This window comes from Sus scrofa, chromosome 14 (assembly GCF_054392235.1).
Source record: "Sus scrofa isolate SSC_HxYL_T2T_F1_AM1 chromosome 14, Sscrofa_HxYL_maternal_Yorkshire_Landrace_v2.0, whole genome shotgun sequence".
NCBI lineage: Eukaryota > Metazoa > Chordata > Mammalia > Artiodactyla > Suidae > Sus > Sus scrofa.
Genome location: NC_139396.1, coordinates 93,750,135 through 93,767,741, shown reverse-complemented (window position 1 = coordinate 93,767,741; position 17,607 = coordinate 93,750,135). Strand labels below are relative to the sequence as shown.

General features: G+C 40.5%; 1 protein-coding gene across 9 annotated transcripts in view; it reads left to right on the top strand.

Annotated features, from left to right (window-relative positions):
- Window positions 1-17,607, top strand: part of DNA2 (DNA replication helicase/nuclease 2) — a 349,771-nt gene that overhangs the window by 325,532 nt on the left and 6,632 nt on the right. For 4 of the 9 annotated variants that reach the window (XM_084997079.1, XM_084997077.1, XM_084997080.1 and 1 more), the window contains 9 exons: window positions 5,855-6,085; window positions 8,709-8,825; window positions 8,902-9,011; window positions 9,519-9,628; window positions 10,519-10,743; window positions 14,855-15,048; window positions 15,398-15,487; window positions 15,572-15,776; window positions 17,255-17,344. In XM_084997079.1, the coding sequence (XP_084853205.1) occupies window positions 5,958-6,085; window positions 8,709-8,825; window positions 8,902-9,011; window positions 9,519-9,628; window positions 10,519-10,743; window positions 14,855-15,048; window positions 15,398-15,487; window positions 15,572-15,776; window positions 17,255-17,344 (1,269 nt within the window). In that variant the 5' untranslated portion in view covers window positions 5,855-5,957. Of the gene's footprint in view, window positions 1-2,859; window positions 3,055-4,702; window positions 6,086-8,708; window positions 8,826-8,901; window positions 9,012-9,518; window positions 9,634-10,518; window positions 10,744-14,854; window positions 15,049-15,397; window positions 15,488-15,571; window positions 15,777-17,254; window positions 17,345-17,607 lie in introns of all 9 variants that reach the window. The other 5 variants (XR_014828003.1, XR_014828004.1, XM_021072448.2 and 2 more) reach the window with 3 other exon arrangements.

The window sequence follows — 17,607 nt, the reverse complement described above, 5'->3', positions numbered from 1 at the left end:
ACTGGTTTCCAAAAACATTATATCCAGTTAAATAAGCACTCAAGTCAGAAGGATTTAACATTGTTGGCTGGTCTGAAATTGATGATTTCATTTTGGTTATTTAAAATGAAGGAAATAAGGGGAAAAAGCACAGTTAGTTCATGTTATATAACAGGGCTCTTTCCTTGGAGAATAATAGAATGCTTTTAAAACTTTCCTAGAGTGGATATTTTAATCTTGCTGCATATAGTTTCTGGAGAAATGAAATAATTGTAGCACTTATGGAATCTAGTTAAGAAAGATGTAGAATGGGCATTGTGAATACAACTTTTCTTAAGTGAAATTTCAAGAAATTTTCCATTAGTTGCTGTTTTATGTTTTTTTTGTTTGTTTGTTTTTTAATTGTTCCTTGGGTATTTTGGCCACACCCATATCACGTGGAAGTTCTTGGGCTGGAAATTGAACCCACGCTGCAGCAATGAACTGAACTGCTGCAGTGACAATGCTAGATTCTTAACCCACTAAGCCACAAGGGAACTCAGTTGCTGTTTTAATTTCAAACCTTTTATAGTTCAAAACAGGGAAATTGATTCTTCCAGACAGGTTTATATGATCCAATGGAATTGTCTTGTTGATATGTGCCTATTTTTCCTATGTATGGGATGTTTATTAACTTTCTTATGAACAGTCATACATATTTATACCTTCATAGGCCAGCGAGAGTTTCAAAGGACACAAGAAGGTACTTAGATATAAAAATTCAGACTAGGAAACAAGATCAAATCAGAGCCAAAGTTCTAACAGCCTGAAAATTCATGTAAAAGACCTTTAAAATTACAGTTGACTCTTGAACAATGCAGGGGTTGGGGGTGCCAACCCACCCTGAACTTGAAAATCTGAGTATAACTTACAGTCAGCTCTCCGTATTCAAGTTTCTTCCACATTCACGGATTCAGCCAACCTTAGATTGAGTGGTACTGTAATATTTACTATTGAAAAAAACCCACATGTAAGTGGACCCCCACAGTTCAAACCTGCATTGTCAACAGCATTGTATCAAAAGATTTCTTGGGAGTTCCCGTCGTGGCGCAGTGGTTGATGAATCCGACTAGGAGCCATGAGGTTGCGGGTTCGATCCCTGCCCTTGCTCAGTGGGTTGAGGATCCGGCGTTGCTGTGGCTGTGGTGTAGGCTGGTGGCTACAGCTCCGATTGGACCCCTAGCCTGGGAACCTCCATATACCGCAGGAGCGGCCCAAGAAATGGCAAAAAGACAAAAAAAAAAAAAAAAAGAAAGAAAAAAAAAAAAAGATTTCTTTTTTTGGGGGTTCCCGTTCCCGTCGTGGCTTAGTGGTTAACGAATCTGACTAGGAACCATGAGGTTGCAGGTTCGATCCCTGGCCTTGCTCAGTGGGTCAAGGATCTGGCATTGTCGTGAGCTGTGGTGTAGGTCGAAGACACGGCTCGGATCCTGCATTGCTGTGGCTGTGGTGTAGGCCGGCAGCTATAGCTCAGATTAGACCCCTAGCCTGGGCACCTTCATATGCCATGGGATTGGCCCCAGAAAAGGCAAAAAGACCAAAAAAAAAAAAAAAAAAAAAAAAAAAAGATTTCTTTTTTTTTTTTTTCCCCAAAAGATTTCTTAATGGCAGAGACCATGAACCATGGGAAATCTGGGCCTATAGTACAAGTACTTTTTTTCTTTTTTTTTTTTGGCTGCGCTGTGGCTTATGAAGTTCCCAGGCCAGGGATCAGATCCGAGCCACAGTTGCAACCTACATTGCAGCTGCAGCAATGCCGGATCCTTTAATCCACTTTCCTGGACCAGGGATCGAACCTGCATCTTGGCACTGCAGGGATGCCATCGATCCCATTGTGCCATAGCTAGAACTCCATTTTTTTAATTTTTATTTTATTGCTGCGATGTGGCACATGGAAGTTCTTGGGCTAAGGACTGAATCTGGGCCCAACTGAAACCTATGCCATTTCTGCGGTCACACCGAATCCTTTAACCCACTGCACTGGGTTGGGGATCAAACAAACATATGCCTCTGCAGTGACCCAAGCCACCTCAGTCAGATTCTTAACATCCTGTGCCATAGTGAGAATTCCACAAGCATATTTTTTTGAAATCTTACATTTTACTCTTGATATTTTGTATGCCATCCTATATTTCTATATGAAAGTCTTAAAATTAGTGTTAAGCAAAATTGACACTGCATATGGTTCTCCATTTTGTTATGTTGAATTTCTTTTTTTTTTTTGGTCTTTTTTGTCTTTTTTGCCTTTTCTAGGGCCGCTTCATGAAGCATATGGAGGTTCCCAGGCTAGGGGTCTAATCAGAGCTGTAGCCACTGGCCTACGCCAGAGCCACAGCAGTGCGGGATCCGAGCCTCGTCTGCGACCTACACCACAGCTCACGGCAACACCGGATCCTTAACCCACTGAGCAAGGCCAGGGATCAAACCTGCCTCATGGTTCCTAGTCGGATTCATTAACCACTGCACCATGACGGGAACTCCTTGTTATGTTGACTTTCTAAATGGCTCAGAACTGGATGTATAAATATTGTGATTTTGAGAAATGCAGTCATACAACCAGCCAAATCATGCTACAGATAGGAATGAAGACTAGCATATACCCAACTTCAGCCCTTGTTGGGGGATAGTCACTGAAGGCAAAATAATGCAGAAATGAGTTTTCTATGTGTTCTGTTTTGTAAAAAGCCATTTGGCTTATGAAATGTTGAAATGACTTTGAGAGAAAATAGGGGCTGTGGTTATAAGTTGTGATTATCATCATATATGTGTTCTTATTTGAGAAATACCTCATTTCATAGGCAGCCAGTGAAATGAATCTCTGACTTGGAACTTTATCTTTAGAGCAGTTGAACAGCAGATGGATGGCAGTGCAGTCCTGACTGGCATGCTGCCCCAAATAAAAGAAGAAACCCAGCACCTAAAGCCTACACACTTAGAGTATTTCCGCCTTTGGTGTCTAATGTTAACTCTGGAGTCACAGTCAAAGGATAATAAAAAGAATCATCAAAATATATGGTTAATGCCTACTTCAGAAATGTAAGTGGTCTGTTTAATAAAGTAAAACTTCAGTAATTTGGACAAGCCAGTGGGATGACATTTGGAATTTATGGCAAAGACTGGTTTTATAGCACGTTCAAGATACGCAGCTTCATGTATTCATGCTAACTCGAGATGACTGTCAGTGAATTGTTTCTAAGTAGATCACCATTGTTATTTTCAGTAAACATGCCTCAAATAAATCTTGTTTATTATCAGTAAATTTTTTTTTTTCGTCTTTTTAGGGCCGCACATGTGGTATATGGAGGTTCCCAGTCTAGGGGTCAAATCAGAGCTGCAGTTGCCAGCCTACACCACAGCCGTAGCAACGCCGGATCCAGGTAGTGTCTGTGACCTACACCACAGCCCCCAGCAACACTGGATCCTTAATCCACTGAGCGAGGCCAGGGATAGAACCTGTGTCCTTGTGGATACTAGTCAGATTCGTTTCTTCTGAGCCATGATGGGAACTACCTTTTTTTGGGGGAGACCTCTTATTATCCGTAAATCCTTTTTTATCAGTGAAGAGTATAAACGAGTTATCAAATTCATAAGGTGAATTTCAGCAGGTTGAATGAATGAAGTGCAAATGAATGAAGTTTACTTCACATTTTAAATACTAGAATGAGGAGTTCCCGTTGTGGCGCAGTGGTTAACGAATCCGACCGGGAACCATGAGGTTGCAGGTTCGGTCCCTGCCCTTGCTCAGTGGGTTAACGATCCGGCGTTGCCGTGAGCTGTGGTGTAGGTTGCAGACGCGGCTCGGATCCCGCGTTGCTGTGGCTCTGGCGTAGGCCGGTGGCTACAGCTCCGATTACCCCTAGCCTGGGAACCTCCATATGCTGCGGGAGCGGCCCAAGAAATAGCAAAAAAAAAGACACACACACAAAAAAATAAATTAAATAAATAAATACTAGAATGAATTTAAAAAAAATACTAGAATTTTAAAAGCTTATATTTTTAGTAAGTGTTGATAGAGATTCAGATTTTCTAAAGTTGGTCAATATCATATTTTGTGAGATCCGTTTTTTTACAAGTTACTTAGTATAATTTTGTATATCTTTGCATAATATTTTTCTTCTTATAATATTTAGTTACTTTTGATCCATTTATTTCTTTCCAGAAGGAATATTGATAATAATATGACTGGTTTGTTATTTTCTTAATACTAGACTTTAACACAAAACAACATTACCTTGGAAAGAGTTTGTCTTTTTTTTTTTTTTTTTTTTTTTTTTAGGGCTACAGCATGGCATATGGAGGTTCCCAGGCTAGATGTCGAATCAGAGCTGTAGCCGCCAGCCTACGCCACAGCCACAGCAACACTAGATTCTAGCTGCATCTGTGACGTACACCATAGCTCATGGCAATGCCAGATCCTTAACCCACTGAACAAGGCCAGGGATTGAACCTGCGTCCTCATGCATGCTAGTCAGGTACTTTTCTGCTCAGTCACGGTGGGTACTCCTAAGTCGTTTCTGATAGAGAACATAAGTACAGTAATTATGTCAGATGTATGTGCCAGCAACTTCTGAAGTTGTTTAGTGCTTAATAGCCGTGCCAGAGAGATTGTAAATGTTTAATATTTACTTTTTTTTTTTTTTTTTGCTTGTTTAGGGCTACACCTGTGGTATATGGAAGTTCCCAGGCTAGGGGTCTAATTGGGGCTACAGCTGCTGGCCTATACCACAGCCACATTAATACAGGATCCGAGCCATGTCTGCAACCTATATATACCACAGCTCATGGCAGTGCCAGATTCCAACCCATTGAGTGAAGCCAGGGATTGAACCCCCATCCCCATGTATACTAGTCGGATTCATTTCCACTGCGACATGATGGGAGCTCCTACTTCTTTTTTTAATGTAATTTTTATATTTTATTGACATGTAGTTGATTGACAATGTTGTGTTAGATTCAGGTATATAGCAAAGTGGTTCACTTATACACATTTCCATTCTTTTTCAGATTCTTTTCCATATGGATTATTACAGAATATTGAGTAGAGTAGAGTTCCCTGTGCTATATAGCAGGTTATCTATTTTATATACAGTAGCGTGTCTATGTTAATACCAAACTCCTAATTTATCCCTCCCCCAAATACTTACTTCTTAGAGGCAATGTAATTATCAGTTGGCTTGCCATGGTTTTAATAACAATAATTATAAATCCTCTTGTAAACACTTAAAGAAATAAGTTATCACTTTTTTGACTTCAGATTCAGGGTTAGGTTATTACAGTCTGTCTTTTTTTTTTTTTTTTTTTTTTCCTGGCCACGCTCATGGCATATGGAAATTCCCAAGCTAGGGATTGAATCTGAGCCACAGCTGTGGCAACGCCAGATCCTTTAATCCACTGCACTGGGTTTGAGATCAAACCCATGCCTCCACAGCAACCTGAGCTGCTGCAGTTGGATTCTTAACCCACTGAGCCATGGCAGAGTCCTCTGTCTTTTGTAATGTTATGTGTTTCAGCACAGGAGGTGGGGGTGTCCATCAAGGATCAGAGTGCTCATAGGCATGGTGTTCAGAGATCCCAGCTGACCGTGCAACAAGGGAGGTGCCTCCAGCACTTGTCTAGAGGTCTGTTGATGAGAGATTATTTTAAAAGTGATAGAATGTTTCCTTCGCACTTCTACCTCTTTAGTGTAGATTGTGGAAAATATAAAAATGGCAGACTCCGTTTTAGCAGTAGAGTTTCCAGGGATCAGATGAACAAGTAAATTGTGGGAAAATGAAAATACAGTATTTATGTACATGATGTAAAATGGAAGCTTTTTATTTTTCTTCCTCTTTTATAGGGAGGAGAGTGGCAGCTGCATTGGAAACCTGATTCGAACAGAACGTGTAAAGACAGTTTGTGATGGACAATATTTACATACTTTCCAACGTAAAAATGGTTCCATGCCTACCACAAATCTGATGACAGGTGACAGGATTATTTTAAGTGGAGAAGAGAGAACACTGTTTGCTTTGTCTAGGGGATACGTGAAAGAGATGAACATGACGACAGTAACCTGTTTATTGGACAGGTAATGAAATAGTCCCTTCTGGGGAGACGAATAACAGCTTTATTGACATATAAACACATAGCATACAGTTCATCCATTTGAATGAAATTTAATGGCTTTTAGTATATTCACAGAGCTATGCAGACTACAAGAAAATCAATTTTAGAACATTTTCATCACTGCTAAAAGAAGCCCTGTACCTTGTAGCAGTCAGTCCCCTAGACCTGGGTGACCACCACCAGTTTCCATTCTGTCTCTATAGGTTTGCCTGTTCTAAACATTTCACATAAATGGGATCATACAATATATGGTCTTTTATGACTATTTTTCACTTAGCATACTATTTTCGAGGCTTACCTTCATGTACCAGTACTTTAGTTTTTATTTTATTTTTGTTTTTTATGGCCACACCCATGGCATGTGGAAGTTCCCAGGCTAGGGGGCGAATCAGAGCTACAGCTGCCAGCCTACAGCCATAGCAACAAGGGATCGGAGCCGAGTCTGAGACCTACACCACAGCTCACGGCAATGCCAGATCCTTAACCCACTGAGTGAGGCCAGGAATCAAACCGACAACCTCATGGTTCCTAGTTGGATTCATTCCCTCTGTGCCATGATGGGAACTCCAAGTTTTTTTGTTTTTTTTTTTCAAGGACCACACGTGCTGCATGTGCAGCATATGGAAGTTCCCAGGCTAGCTACATCTGTTGGCCTATGCCATAGCAATGCAGGATCTATCTGCGTCTTCCACCTACACCATAGCTCACGGCAACGCCAGAGCCTTAACTCACTGAGCTCGGCCAGGGATTGAACCCACAACCTCATGATTCCTACTCGGATTTGTTTCTGCTGCACCATGACGGGAACTCCAGTACTTTATTATTATTATTATTATCATTATTATTATTATTATTTTGCTTTTCAGGGCTGCACCAGTGCATATGGAAGGTCCCAGGCTAGGGGTCGAATTGGAGTGGCAGCTGCCAGCCTACACCATAGCCACAGCAATGCAGGATCTGAGCCAAGTCTGCAACTTACACCACAGCTCACAGCAATGCTGCATCCTTTAATCCACTGAATTAGACCAGGGATTGAACCCATATCCTCATGGTTACTAGTCAGATTTGTTTCCGCTGCACCACAACAGAACTCGGTTCATTTTTTTAAAATAGAAGTACTATTCACATGAGATTGACCATTAACTGTTTTAGAAGGTACAGTTCATTGGCATTCAGTACCTTCACGATGTTGTGCAGCCATTGCATCTATCTAGTTCCAAGACATTATCATCACCCCAAGAGGGAACATTGTACCTGTTAAGCAGTCACTTCCCACTCCCCGATCCCTTCAGCCCAACTACTCTGGCTTGTGTCTCTTTGGACATATCTGTTCTAGATATTCCATATAAATAGAACTATGCATTATTTGACCATGCTTGTCTGGCTTCTTTTACTTAGCATAATGTTTATGAGGCTCATCCATGTTTTATTTTAGCATTTATCAGTACCTCATTTCTTTTTATAGCTCAGTAATATTCCACTATGTGGTAGACCATCTTTTGTTATCCATTTGCAATGATAGACATTTGAGTTGTCCATCTCAATCAGGATCCAAATGTCAGACAATTTTACTTTCTAAATATTTCTCAAGGTTATTCCATCTTCTCTGTCAAGACTACCCTGATCTCAGTCACCACAAGTCTGGGCCTATGCAGCAGTTGCCTGGTTTCTGTGGTTGCAGTTTTGCCTCCATTAAATAACTGTCTTCTCCACAGTGCATTCACAGAAAAATGCAAATCTGATTATTAGCGTTCTTCTGTTAAGGACTCTTCAATTAATCTGAATATGTAAAGTCAAAACTTGTTCTTTATTTATTTATTTGGTCTTTTTAGGGCCTCACCCGTGGCATATGGAGGTTCCTAGGCTAGGAGTCCAGTCAGAGCTGTAACTGCTGGCCTACACCACAGCCACAGCAACATAGGATCTGAGCCACATCTGCGACCTACACCACAGTTCACGGTAACGCCAGATCCTTAACCCACTGAGCAAGGCCAGGGATTGAACCTGCATCCTCTTGGATACTAGTCGGATTCGTTAACCACTGAGCCACAATAGGAACTCCCTATTTTTGTTTTTTCCTTTTTAGGGCCACGCATGAGGCATATGGAAGTTCCTAGGCTAGGGGTCCGATCAGAGCTGCAGCTGCCGGCCATAGCCACAATGCAGGATCTGACCCGAGTCTGCAACCTACACCACAGCTCACAGCAACGCCGGATCCTTAACCCACTGAGCGAGGCCAGGGCTCGAATCTGCCTCTTCATGGATACAGTTGGGTTCGTTACTGCTGAGCCACAATGGGAACTCCCAAGTCGGAACTTCCTAACATCGTATATGAGACTTTCTAGGACTTAACCTTTCCTGGTGCTTTAACTTTAGTGCCTTGTGCCTTCCCCTTCCTCCTTTCCCCACCAATCCAGGACCTCACTGCTGTTTTTGGTTGGTGAGTATGAATTTGGAGCTAGTAGCTTTTTAAATAGCTATTCTGGCCCATTTGCTCTTTTAGCAGACTGCAACATGTTTCTTGTGCAGACCCACTGACTATGTTAAATGAAAAGCATTCATGTACATCTGTTCTGCTGTTTTAGGAACTTGTCAGTACTCCCAGAATCAACTTTGTTCAGGTTGGACCAGGAAGAAAAAAATTGTGATATAGATACCCCATTAGGAAATCTTTCTAAGTTGATGGAAAATACTTATGCCAGGTTTGTAACAGTAAATGAATCTGAATTTTACCCCACTTTCCTAAGGAATATTACTAAAAGCTTTTTTTTTTTCCAGTCAAAAACTTCGAGATTTAATCATTGACTTTCGCGAACCACAGTTTATATCCTACCTCAGTTCTGTCCTTCCACATGATGCAAAGGACACAGTTGCCTGCATTCTAAAAGGTATGTTAGGAGTTCCCGGGCACAGTAGGATTGGCGGGGCACAATGGGATTGGTGGTGTCTCTGGAGCACCAGGATGTAGGTTCGATCCCCAGCCTGGCATAGTGGGTTAAGGATTCAATGCTGCAGCTGCAGCATAGGTCACAATAGGGGGTCTGATCCCTGACCCAGGAGCTATATAGGTGGCCAAAAAAGAAAAATTAATTAATTAATTAAAAGATATGTTATAATCATTGTGCCTGGTCCATTAATTTCTCTTGGTTCTGTTTATAATTTAATCTACCTTGTGGTCTAGTGATTTAATAATTTATTAAACTTGCAATTGCAATTTTTAGACAGTCTCTTTGTGGCCTTGACTTGTGGCCTTTAGTTTTACCATGACATTTTCTTACTTTGAAAGATAAATTGAACAGACTTGAGTAGAGGCTGTTTTTCTTAAAAAATGGTTCATTTTCTCATTGAAGAAACTCAGTGCTCTTTTTCCTGTTATCTTTAAAATTTAAATGTAGGTTTGAACAAGCCTCAGAGGCAAGCTATGAAAAAGGTACTTCTTTCTAAAGACTACACCCTCATCGTGGGAATGCCTGGAACGGGGAAAACCACTACCATATGTACTCTCGTAAGGTTATTATTCTTTTGCTTAGAAACTGAATATTTAAATTAGCTTCTCCTCAGTACAGAGAGTATATGATATTTGATATCAAAAGGGTTGAATTTTAAATGAAAATGCCTTTATTGCAAGTTAAGAATGACATGAGAAATAGAAAAGCTAAAAAATCACTAATAGTTATAATGTTTCAGAGTTCTTGCATTTAAAAAATTGTCCTAAATCGGAGTTCCCAGAGTGGCTCAGCGGAAACGAATATGACTAGCATTCATATTCTTGATCTCACTCAGTAGGTTAAAGATCCGACGAAGCCGTGAGCTGTGGTGGCTCGGATCTGACATTGCTGAGGCTGTGGTGTAGGCCAGCAGCTACAGCTCCGATTTGACTCCTGGCCTGGGAATCTCCATGTGCCGTGGGTGTGGCCCTAAAAAGCAAAAATAAAAAAATATAAATAAATAATTGTCCTAAATCTCTTTTGGTTGGTAATACTTGTATCATTTTGTGTCTTCCTTCCCTTTAAAAAATGACTAAGTTGTACAGAGATGGTTGAAATATATTTTTTGGGGTTTCCATTTTTTTCATATCAGTAAGTTTTGCAGCAGTCTTACAATAGTCATAATGATGGCAGAAAATATTTATTGACTGATACTATGTGCCAGGCACTAGCCAAAGTTTATATCTATTCAACTTTATCATATATTATTAAGATATTAATAACCTGATAATAATGCCATGTTATTTTCATAAGACAATTTGGCCTTAAAACTTTTTAAAATGTTACTTGGCTCAGCTCTTAGATATGTTTCCTAATAAGTTTTCTAATTCTATTTGAAAAACATAAATATTAAAAATTATCTGGAGCTAGAAGTAATGCTGTTTTCCTTTCTTTTCTTTATTATTAGGTGAGAATTCTCTATGCCTGTGGTTTTAGTGTTTTGTTGACCAGCTATACACATTCTGCTGTTGACAATATTCTTTTGAAGTTGGCAAAGTTTAAGATAGGATTTTTGCGCTTGGGTCAGACTCAGAAGGTACATCCAGATATCCAGAAATTTACAGAGGAGGAAATTTGCAGGTCAAGGTCCATTAAATCCTTGGCTCTTCTAGAAGAACTCTACAATGGTCAAGTAAGTACATTTATTGTATATGACACTGACGGTAATTTTTGCAGCCAGAATGAGGGGAGAAATGGCACTTTGGGAAATTTCATTTTATTGACCAAATTTGCACATGATTAATTTATTTAAACTACCCGACCAGTTTGTTTTGTAGTTTACTCTTTGCTTCTGAAGTGAAACAAGGTTTCTTTTTTTTTTTCTGTCTTTTTGCTATTCCTTGGGCCGCTCCCTCGGCATATGGAGGTTCCCAGGCTAAGGGTCTAATTGGAGCTGTAGCCACCAGCCTACACCAGAGCCACAGCAACACGGGATCCGAGTTGCATCTGCAACCTACACCACAGCTCACGGCAACGCTGGATTGTTAATCCACTGAGCAAGGGCAGGGACCGAACCTGCAACCTTATGGTTCCTAGTCGGATTCGTTAACCACTGCGCCATGACAGGAACTCCAGGCTTCTTTTTTTTTTTCTTTTCTTTTCTATTTTTTGTCTTTTGTCTTTCTTGGGTTGCACCCGTGGCATATGGAAGTTCCCAGGCTGGGGGTAGAATTGGAGCAACAGCTGCTGGCCTACACCACAGCCACAGCAATGTGGGATCTAAGCCTTGTCTGTGACCTACACCACAGCTCAAGGTAAGATCTGATCCTTAACCCACTGAGCGAGGCCAGGGATTGAACCTTTGTCCTCGTGGATACTAGTCGGGTTTTTTAACCACTGAGCCATGACAGGAACTCCAAAACAAGGTCTCTAATTGATTATTCAGGGCTCTTATCTTCTAGTTTAAAATATAAAGGAAAACTCTCTATTCACACTCTTTACTCACACTTGTGACACTGACTACCTGGAGTTAGTGCTGACCCCGCAGGTCGAAGGCTCAGTCCCACAATTTTCCCCCCTGCTTCAGTTCTCAATTGTAAGTTCTGGCCTCTTGTGCCCAACTTGGGGCTCTCTATGTTCTTCTTCATGGGTTCCATAATTTGCTCCAAAGGTTCTCAGAAGTCAAAGTCACCTCATTAGCATAATCTCAGGTTTGGTTGAAAGGGCTTATAAATAACAAAAGATGGTCCTCTCATCCCACTAGGAAATTATTTGGGTTTTAGGAGCTCTGTGTCAAGAACCAGAAGGAAGACCAAATATGTATTTCTTACTATGTTAGTATCACACTTAGAAAATTACTTATCAGAATTTTTTAGTGAGTTTCAATTGGAAGTAATAGTACATGAATAACCTTGTGATAGGTATTTCAAGGCTTTGATATAGAACCTAGCTTTTGGAGTTCCTGTCATGGCTCAGCAGAAACAAGTCTGACTAGTATCCATGAGGACACAGGTTTGATCCCTGGCTTTGCTCAGTGAGTTAAGGATCTGGCATTGCTGTGAACTGTGGTGTAGATCAGTGTCCTGGCTCAGATCCCACATTGCTGTGGCTGTGGTATAGGGCAGCAGCTACAGCTCCAATTCAACACCCAGCCTGGGAAGCTCCATATGCGGCAGGTGAGGCACTAAAAAAGACAAAAAAATTAAAAAAAAAAAAACTAGAACTAGCTTTTATTATTTAATGTCTGTATATATTTTTACTGGGAAGTCTTAACTGATATTTTTATCTTAAAAAAATCATCTAAAATAGATATGATAGACTATTCATTTAACTCTTTTGTCTAATATCTATCCCAGTTATTGAAAAAAATGAAGTAGCTAAGTTGTCTGATTGGCTTTTTTTTTTTTTTTTTTAGGGCTGCACCTGCGGCACATGGAAGTTTACAGGCTAGGGGTCAAATTAGAGCTACAGCTGCCAGCCTACACCACAGCCACAGCAATGTGGGATCCAAGCCACATCTGTGACCTACACCACAGTTCACGACAATGCCGTGAGCAGCAACAGGAACTCCCTTAATCTTTTGTTTTTTATTAAATTATAGTTGATTTACAGTGTTGTGCCAATCAGATTTTTTTTCCTTTTCTTTAGTAATTAGAATTTTAATTATGATATGTTTTGTAGTGGATTTTTTCCTATTACATTTGGAGTTTTCCTGGCTTGTTGAATCTATAGATTTCATTTCTCTTGCCAAACTTGGACCTTTTTAGCCATGATTTCTTCCAATGCTTTTTCATCTTCTTTCTCTTCCTTTTCTTCTGAGACTGTGAAGACACAAGTGATAGGTCCTTTTTGAAGTCCCACAGGTCCATGAGGCTCTGTTCAGTTTTTGTTTTTTCAGTCTATTTTCTTTCTGTTATTCAGACTGTATAATTTATCTTTTCTCTGTCTCTGTTCTCTGATTCCTTCCTCTGTCCCTGGCTATCGAGCTTATGCCATGATTTTCAAATTTTAGTTATTGTAGTTTCAGTTCCAAGACTTCCATTTGGTTCTTTTATCTTTTGTTTCTTTCCCAAGACATTTATTTTCTTGAGACTTGTTTTTTTCATTTGAGTAGTCAAGTGTGTTCATAATTGCTCATCGATGTATTTTTATCTTGGCTGCTTTAAAATCTTTGTCATTGAATTCCAACATCATTGCCATCTATTGATTGTTTTATTTTTATTTAGTTTGAGATTTTCCTGGATCTGTGTGTAATGAGTATTTTTTGGTAAAACTTGAGTATTTTTGTATTGTGTATCTAAACTGGTGTTAGAGTTGTTTTCTCCAGCATTAGCCTAGCAGGGCAAGAGGGTATGCTGCCTCATTACTGCCAGGTGGGACCTGAAGTCCAGATTCCCTGCATAGCCTCTTTTTGTTGTTGTTGTGAGAGAATTCCCCCTACTCAGCTTCTTTTAATGTATAAGGGGGGCTTCTCATCACTGCTGGGTAGGGGTGCAAGTCTAGGCTTCCCCAGGCAGTCTACACTTGTTGGGTGGGGGTTACTACCAGAGAGCAGGGATGAAAGTTCTGGCTCCCTACTTGATCTTTGCTGACACCATCCCAATAAGATAGGGTGCTTTATTCTAGCCTCAGGTGAGTGGAAGTCCAGGCTCCCGAGTCAGCCTTTGCTGTTATTGGTAGTGGGTGCTGCCATATTTTTTCTGTGATGTCTAGCTAGACTCTCGCGGTTATTGTATAAAAGTGTTCTGTCTGCCAGGCTTTCCCATCGTGTTCCTTTGGCTTTCGTTGGAGCTTTATTTTGGTCTGCACTCATTGGTATTCCTGGATTCCTTGTCTTTTCAGCTTCAAATTTGGGATATGTCAGGCAAAAAGAAAATCCAGGGGACAAACTACTGTGCTATTCCTTGGGCCCCAAGGTCCCCAGCTGGCCCACCTTTTCTCCACCTTTCAGGGTGTTTATGTTTATAGTTTATAATGCTCAGGGCTTTTAGTTGTACTTTGTGGGAGGAGTAGGGAAAAGTACTCCATCTTTCCAGAAGTGAAGTCATAGTTGACATTAGAAAAAAAAATTCTTAGAGGAGTTCCTGTTTTGGCTCAGTGGTTAACAAATCTGACTAGGAACCATAAGTTTGCGGGTTCGATCCCTGGCCACGCTCAATGGGTTAAGGATCCCGTGTTGCCGTGAGCTGTGGTGTAGGTCGCAGATGCGCCTCAGATCCTGTGTTGCTGTGGTTCTGGCATAGGCCAGCAGCTACAACTCCGATTAGACCCCTAACCTGGGAATCTCCATATGCCACGGGTGTGGCCCTAAAGAAACAAACATTCAAACAAAAATTCTTGGAGTTCTGCTGTGGCACAATAGAATTGGCAGTGTCTCTGCAGTGCCAGGCTGCAGGTTTGATTCCCAGCCTGGCACAGTTGTTAAAGTATCCAGCATTGGCGGCATAAGTTGCAACTTTGGCTTGGATCTGGTCCCTAGCCAGGGAATTCCATATGCCACAGGGCTGCAAAAAAAAAAAGAGAAAAAAATTAAGTTACTGCCTCTTGAACATTTTAGATTTCTGTCAGGAAATATCCAAATTTGAGCATGGTTATAGTGTCTGGGAAACTAACTTGACTTTTAAAAATTTATAGTAAAAATTTTTTTTGCATGCTATAAGTGTTTCAGAATTAAATAATATTGGGAGATTCCTGTTGTTTGTGACAAAGAGCTCTTTTTTGATTTTTAATTTCAAAATTGGAAAACAAAGTTGTATTTCATGGATATATTAAAACACTGATCTGTGTTCTTTATTTGTTTTTAGCTTATAGTTGCAACAACATGCATGGGAATAAACCATCCGATATTTTCTCGTAAAACTTTTGATTTTTGTATAGTGGATGAAGCCTCTCAAATTAGCCAACCAATTTGCCTAGGGCCACTTTTTTTTTCACGGAGATTTGTGTTGGTAGGGGATCATCAGCAGCTTCCTCCCCTGGTGCTAAACCGTGAAGCAAGGTAAGTAGACATTAAGGTTTCATTTTAAACTAGATTCTTTTTTTTTTTTTTTTTTTTTTTTGTCTTTTTAGGGCTGTACCCTCGGCATATGGAGGTTCCCAGGCCAGGGGTCCAATTGGAGCTGTAGCCACCAGCCTATGCCACAGCCACAGCATTGGCACATCCAAGCTCACAGCAATGCTGGATCTTTAACCCACTGAGCGAGGCCAGGGATCAAACCTCAAACTAGTCCTCATGGATACTAGTCGGGTTCGTTGACCGCTGAGCCGCAACGGGAACTCCTTAAACTAGATTCTTTTTAAGGGGCAGTTTCAGTATACTGATAAGCCTGTACTTGATCTGTTGACAGAGCTCTTGGCATGAGTGAAAGCTTATTCAAGAGGCTTGAGCAGAATAAGAATGCCGTCGTACAGTTGACTGTGCAGTACAGAATGAACAGGTATTTGTGATAGTGTCAGTTATGAGTGATTTTCATATTTGTGTTCATCACCAAAACTAAAATTATTCTTGTTAACTCCTTTAGTAAAATTATGTCGTTAAGTAATAAACTGACATACGAAGGAAAGCTGGAGTGTGGATCAGACAAAGTGGCCAGTGCAGTGGTAAACCTTCCTAAATTGAAAGATGTAAAGCTGGAACTGGAATTTTATGCTGATTATTCTGAAAATCCTTGGATGGTTGGAGCATTTGAGCCAAACAATCCTGTTTGTTTTCTTAATACAGACAAGGTAAAAAAATTAAAAAATTCCGATCTTTTTCTTTAGTTTTTCTCTTTTTGCCCTATTATTTAAATTCCTTGGGCTTAGCAGTTAAAAAATCTGACTAGCATCCATGAGGATGCATGTTCGATCCCTGGCCTCCCTCAGTGGGTTAAGGATCTGGCGTTGCCATGAGCTGTGGTGTAGCTCGCAGATGTGACTCAGATCCTGTGTTTCTGTGGCTGTGGTGTAGGCCAGTGGCTATAGCTCCAATTTGACCCCTAGCCTGGAAACGTCCAAGTGCCGTGGGTGCGGCCCTAAAGAGACAAAAAGACATATACATACACAAAAAAGACTGCTTTTATAAACCACAATTCTAACATATTACTCATAGTTTGCAATTATTTTACTTCACCAGTGATCAGATTCTTTTTTTTTTCCTTTTCTTTCTTTTTTTTTTTTTTTTTTAGGGTCTCACCTATGGCATATGGAAGTTCCCAGGTTAGGGGTTGAATTGGAGCTATAGCTGACAACCTACACCAGAGCTACAGAAACGAGGGATCTGAGCCTCGTCTTCAATATATACCATTGCCCACAGCAAAGCTGGATCCTTAACCCACTGATTGAAGCCAGGAATTGAACCCACATCCTCATGGATACTAGTTGGGTTCTTAACCCACTGGGCCATGATGAGAACTCAAGATACTTTGTTTTTGCTACTCATGTTTCCTCTTCCTTAGCATCAGGTTTCCAAATAATTCATATTAAAATTAATTAAGGTTGCTTAGGGATGATTTAGGAGGTAAATAATCCTTGGAGAGTTTTATTAGGTATGGTGGAACCTGGGGAAATTTTTTTTTTTTCTTTTGTTTTTTCTAGGGCCACACCCGAGGCGTATGGAGGTTCCCAGGCTAGGGGTCCAATTGGAGCTGTAGCTGCTGGCCCGCTCTGGAGCCACAGAAACATGGGATCCAAGCCACATCTGCAACCTGCACCACGCTCACGGCAACATTGGATCCCTAACCCACTGAGTGAGGCCAGGGATCGAACCTGCAACCTCATGGTTCCTAGTCAGATTCATTTCCGCTGCACCACGATGGGAACTCCAAACCTGGGGTATTTTATTGCTCCATTACTTGTATAAAAGGCAATAGGAAAATGAAAAGGGCACAGGTATTAGAGCTGGATCTAAGTTTGAATCCTCGTGCCATAATTTATTGTCAGGCTTTGGCAGGTTACTTATATTTTCTGGCCTTTAATTCCTATAAAATGGCAATAAAGTATGTGAAGCCCAGTGTATGGTCAGCTTTCATAGAGATTTTAGTCTGACCTATGGGGTAAGATGTGTTTCCTCTGGGTGGCTTTCCAAAAGCGACTAATAGCATTCATTCATGTCAATTATTTTATCTTCAACTTTAAGATGAAGATATTTTTCATCTGTCTCTCCATATCCTTGTACTCTTAACTAGAGATTGTTTCACAAGCAGGATGCCTATTTTTCTTTTTAGGTTCCAGCACCAGAACAAGTTGAAAAGGGAGGTGTGAGTAATATAACAGAAGCCAAACTTGTAGTATACCTGACCTCGATTTTTGTTAAGGTAACTTAGAATTTAATTGTGAGGGCTAATTAATATTAACGTTCACCTGCTGTATAGCACTGGGAACTATGTCAGGTCACTTATGATGGAGCATGATAATGAGAAAAAATAATGTATACATGCATGTGCAATTGGTTCACCTTGCTGTATAGTAGAAAATTGACAGAACACTGCAAACCAGCTAAAATGGAAAAAATAAAAATTATTATAAATGAAAAAAAATTAAGATGCAGAGTAATGGAATGTTAGAATGCAAGGAACTT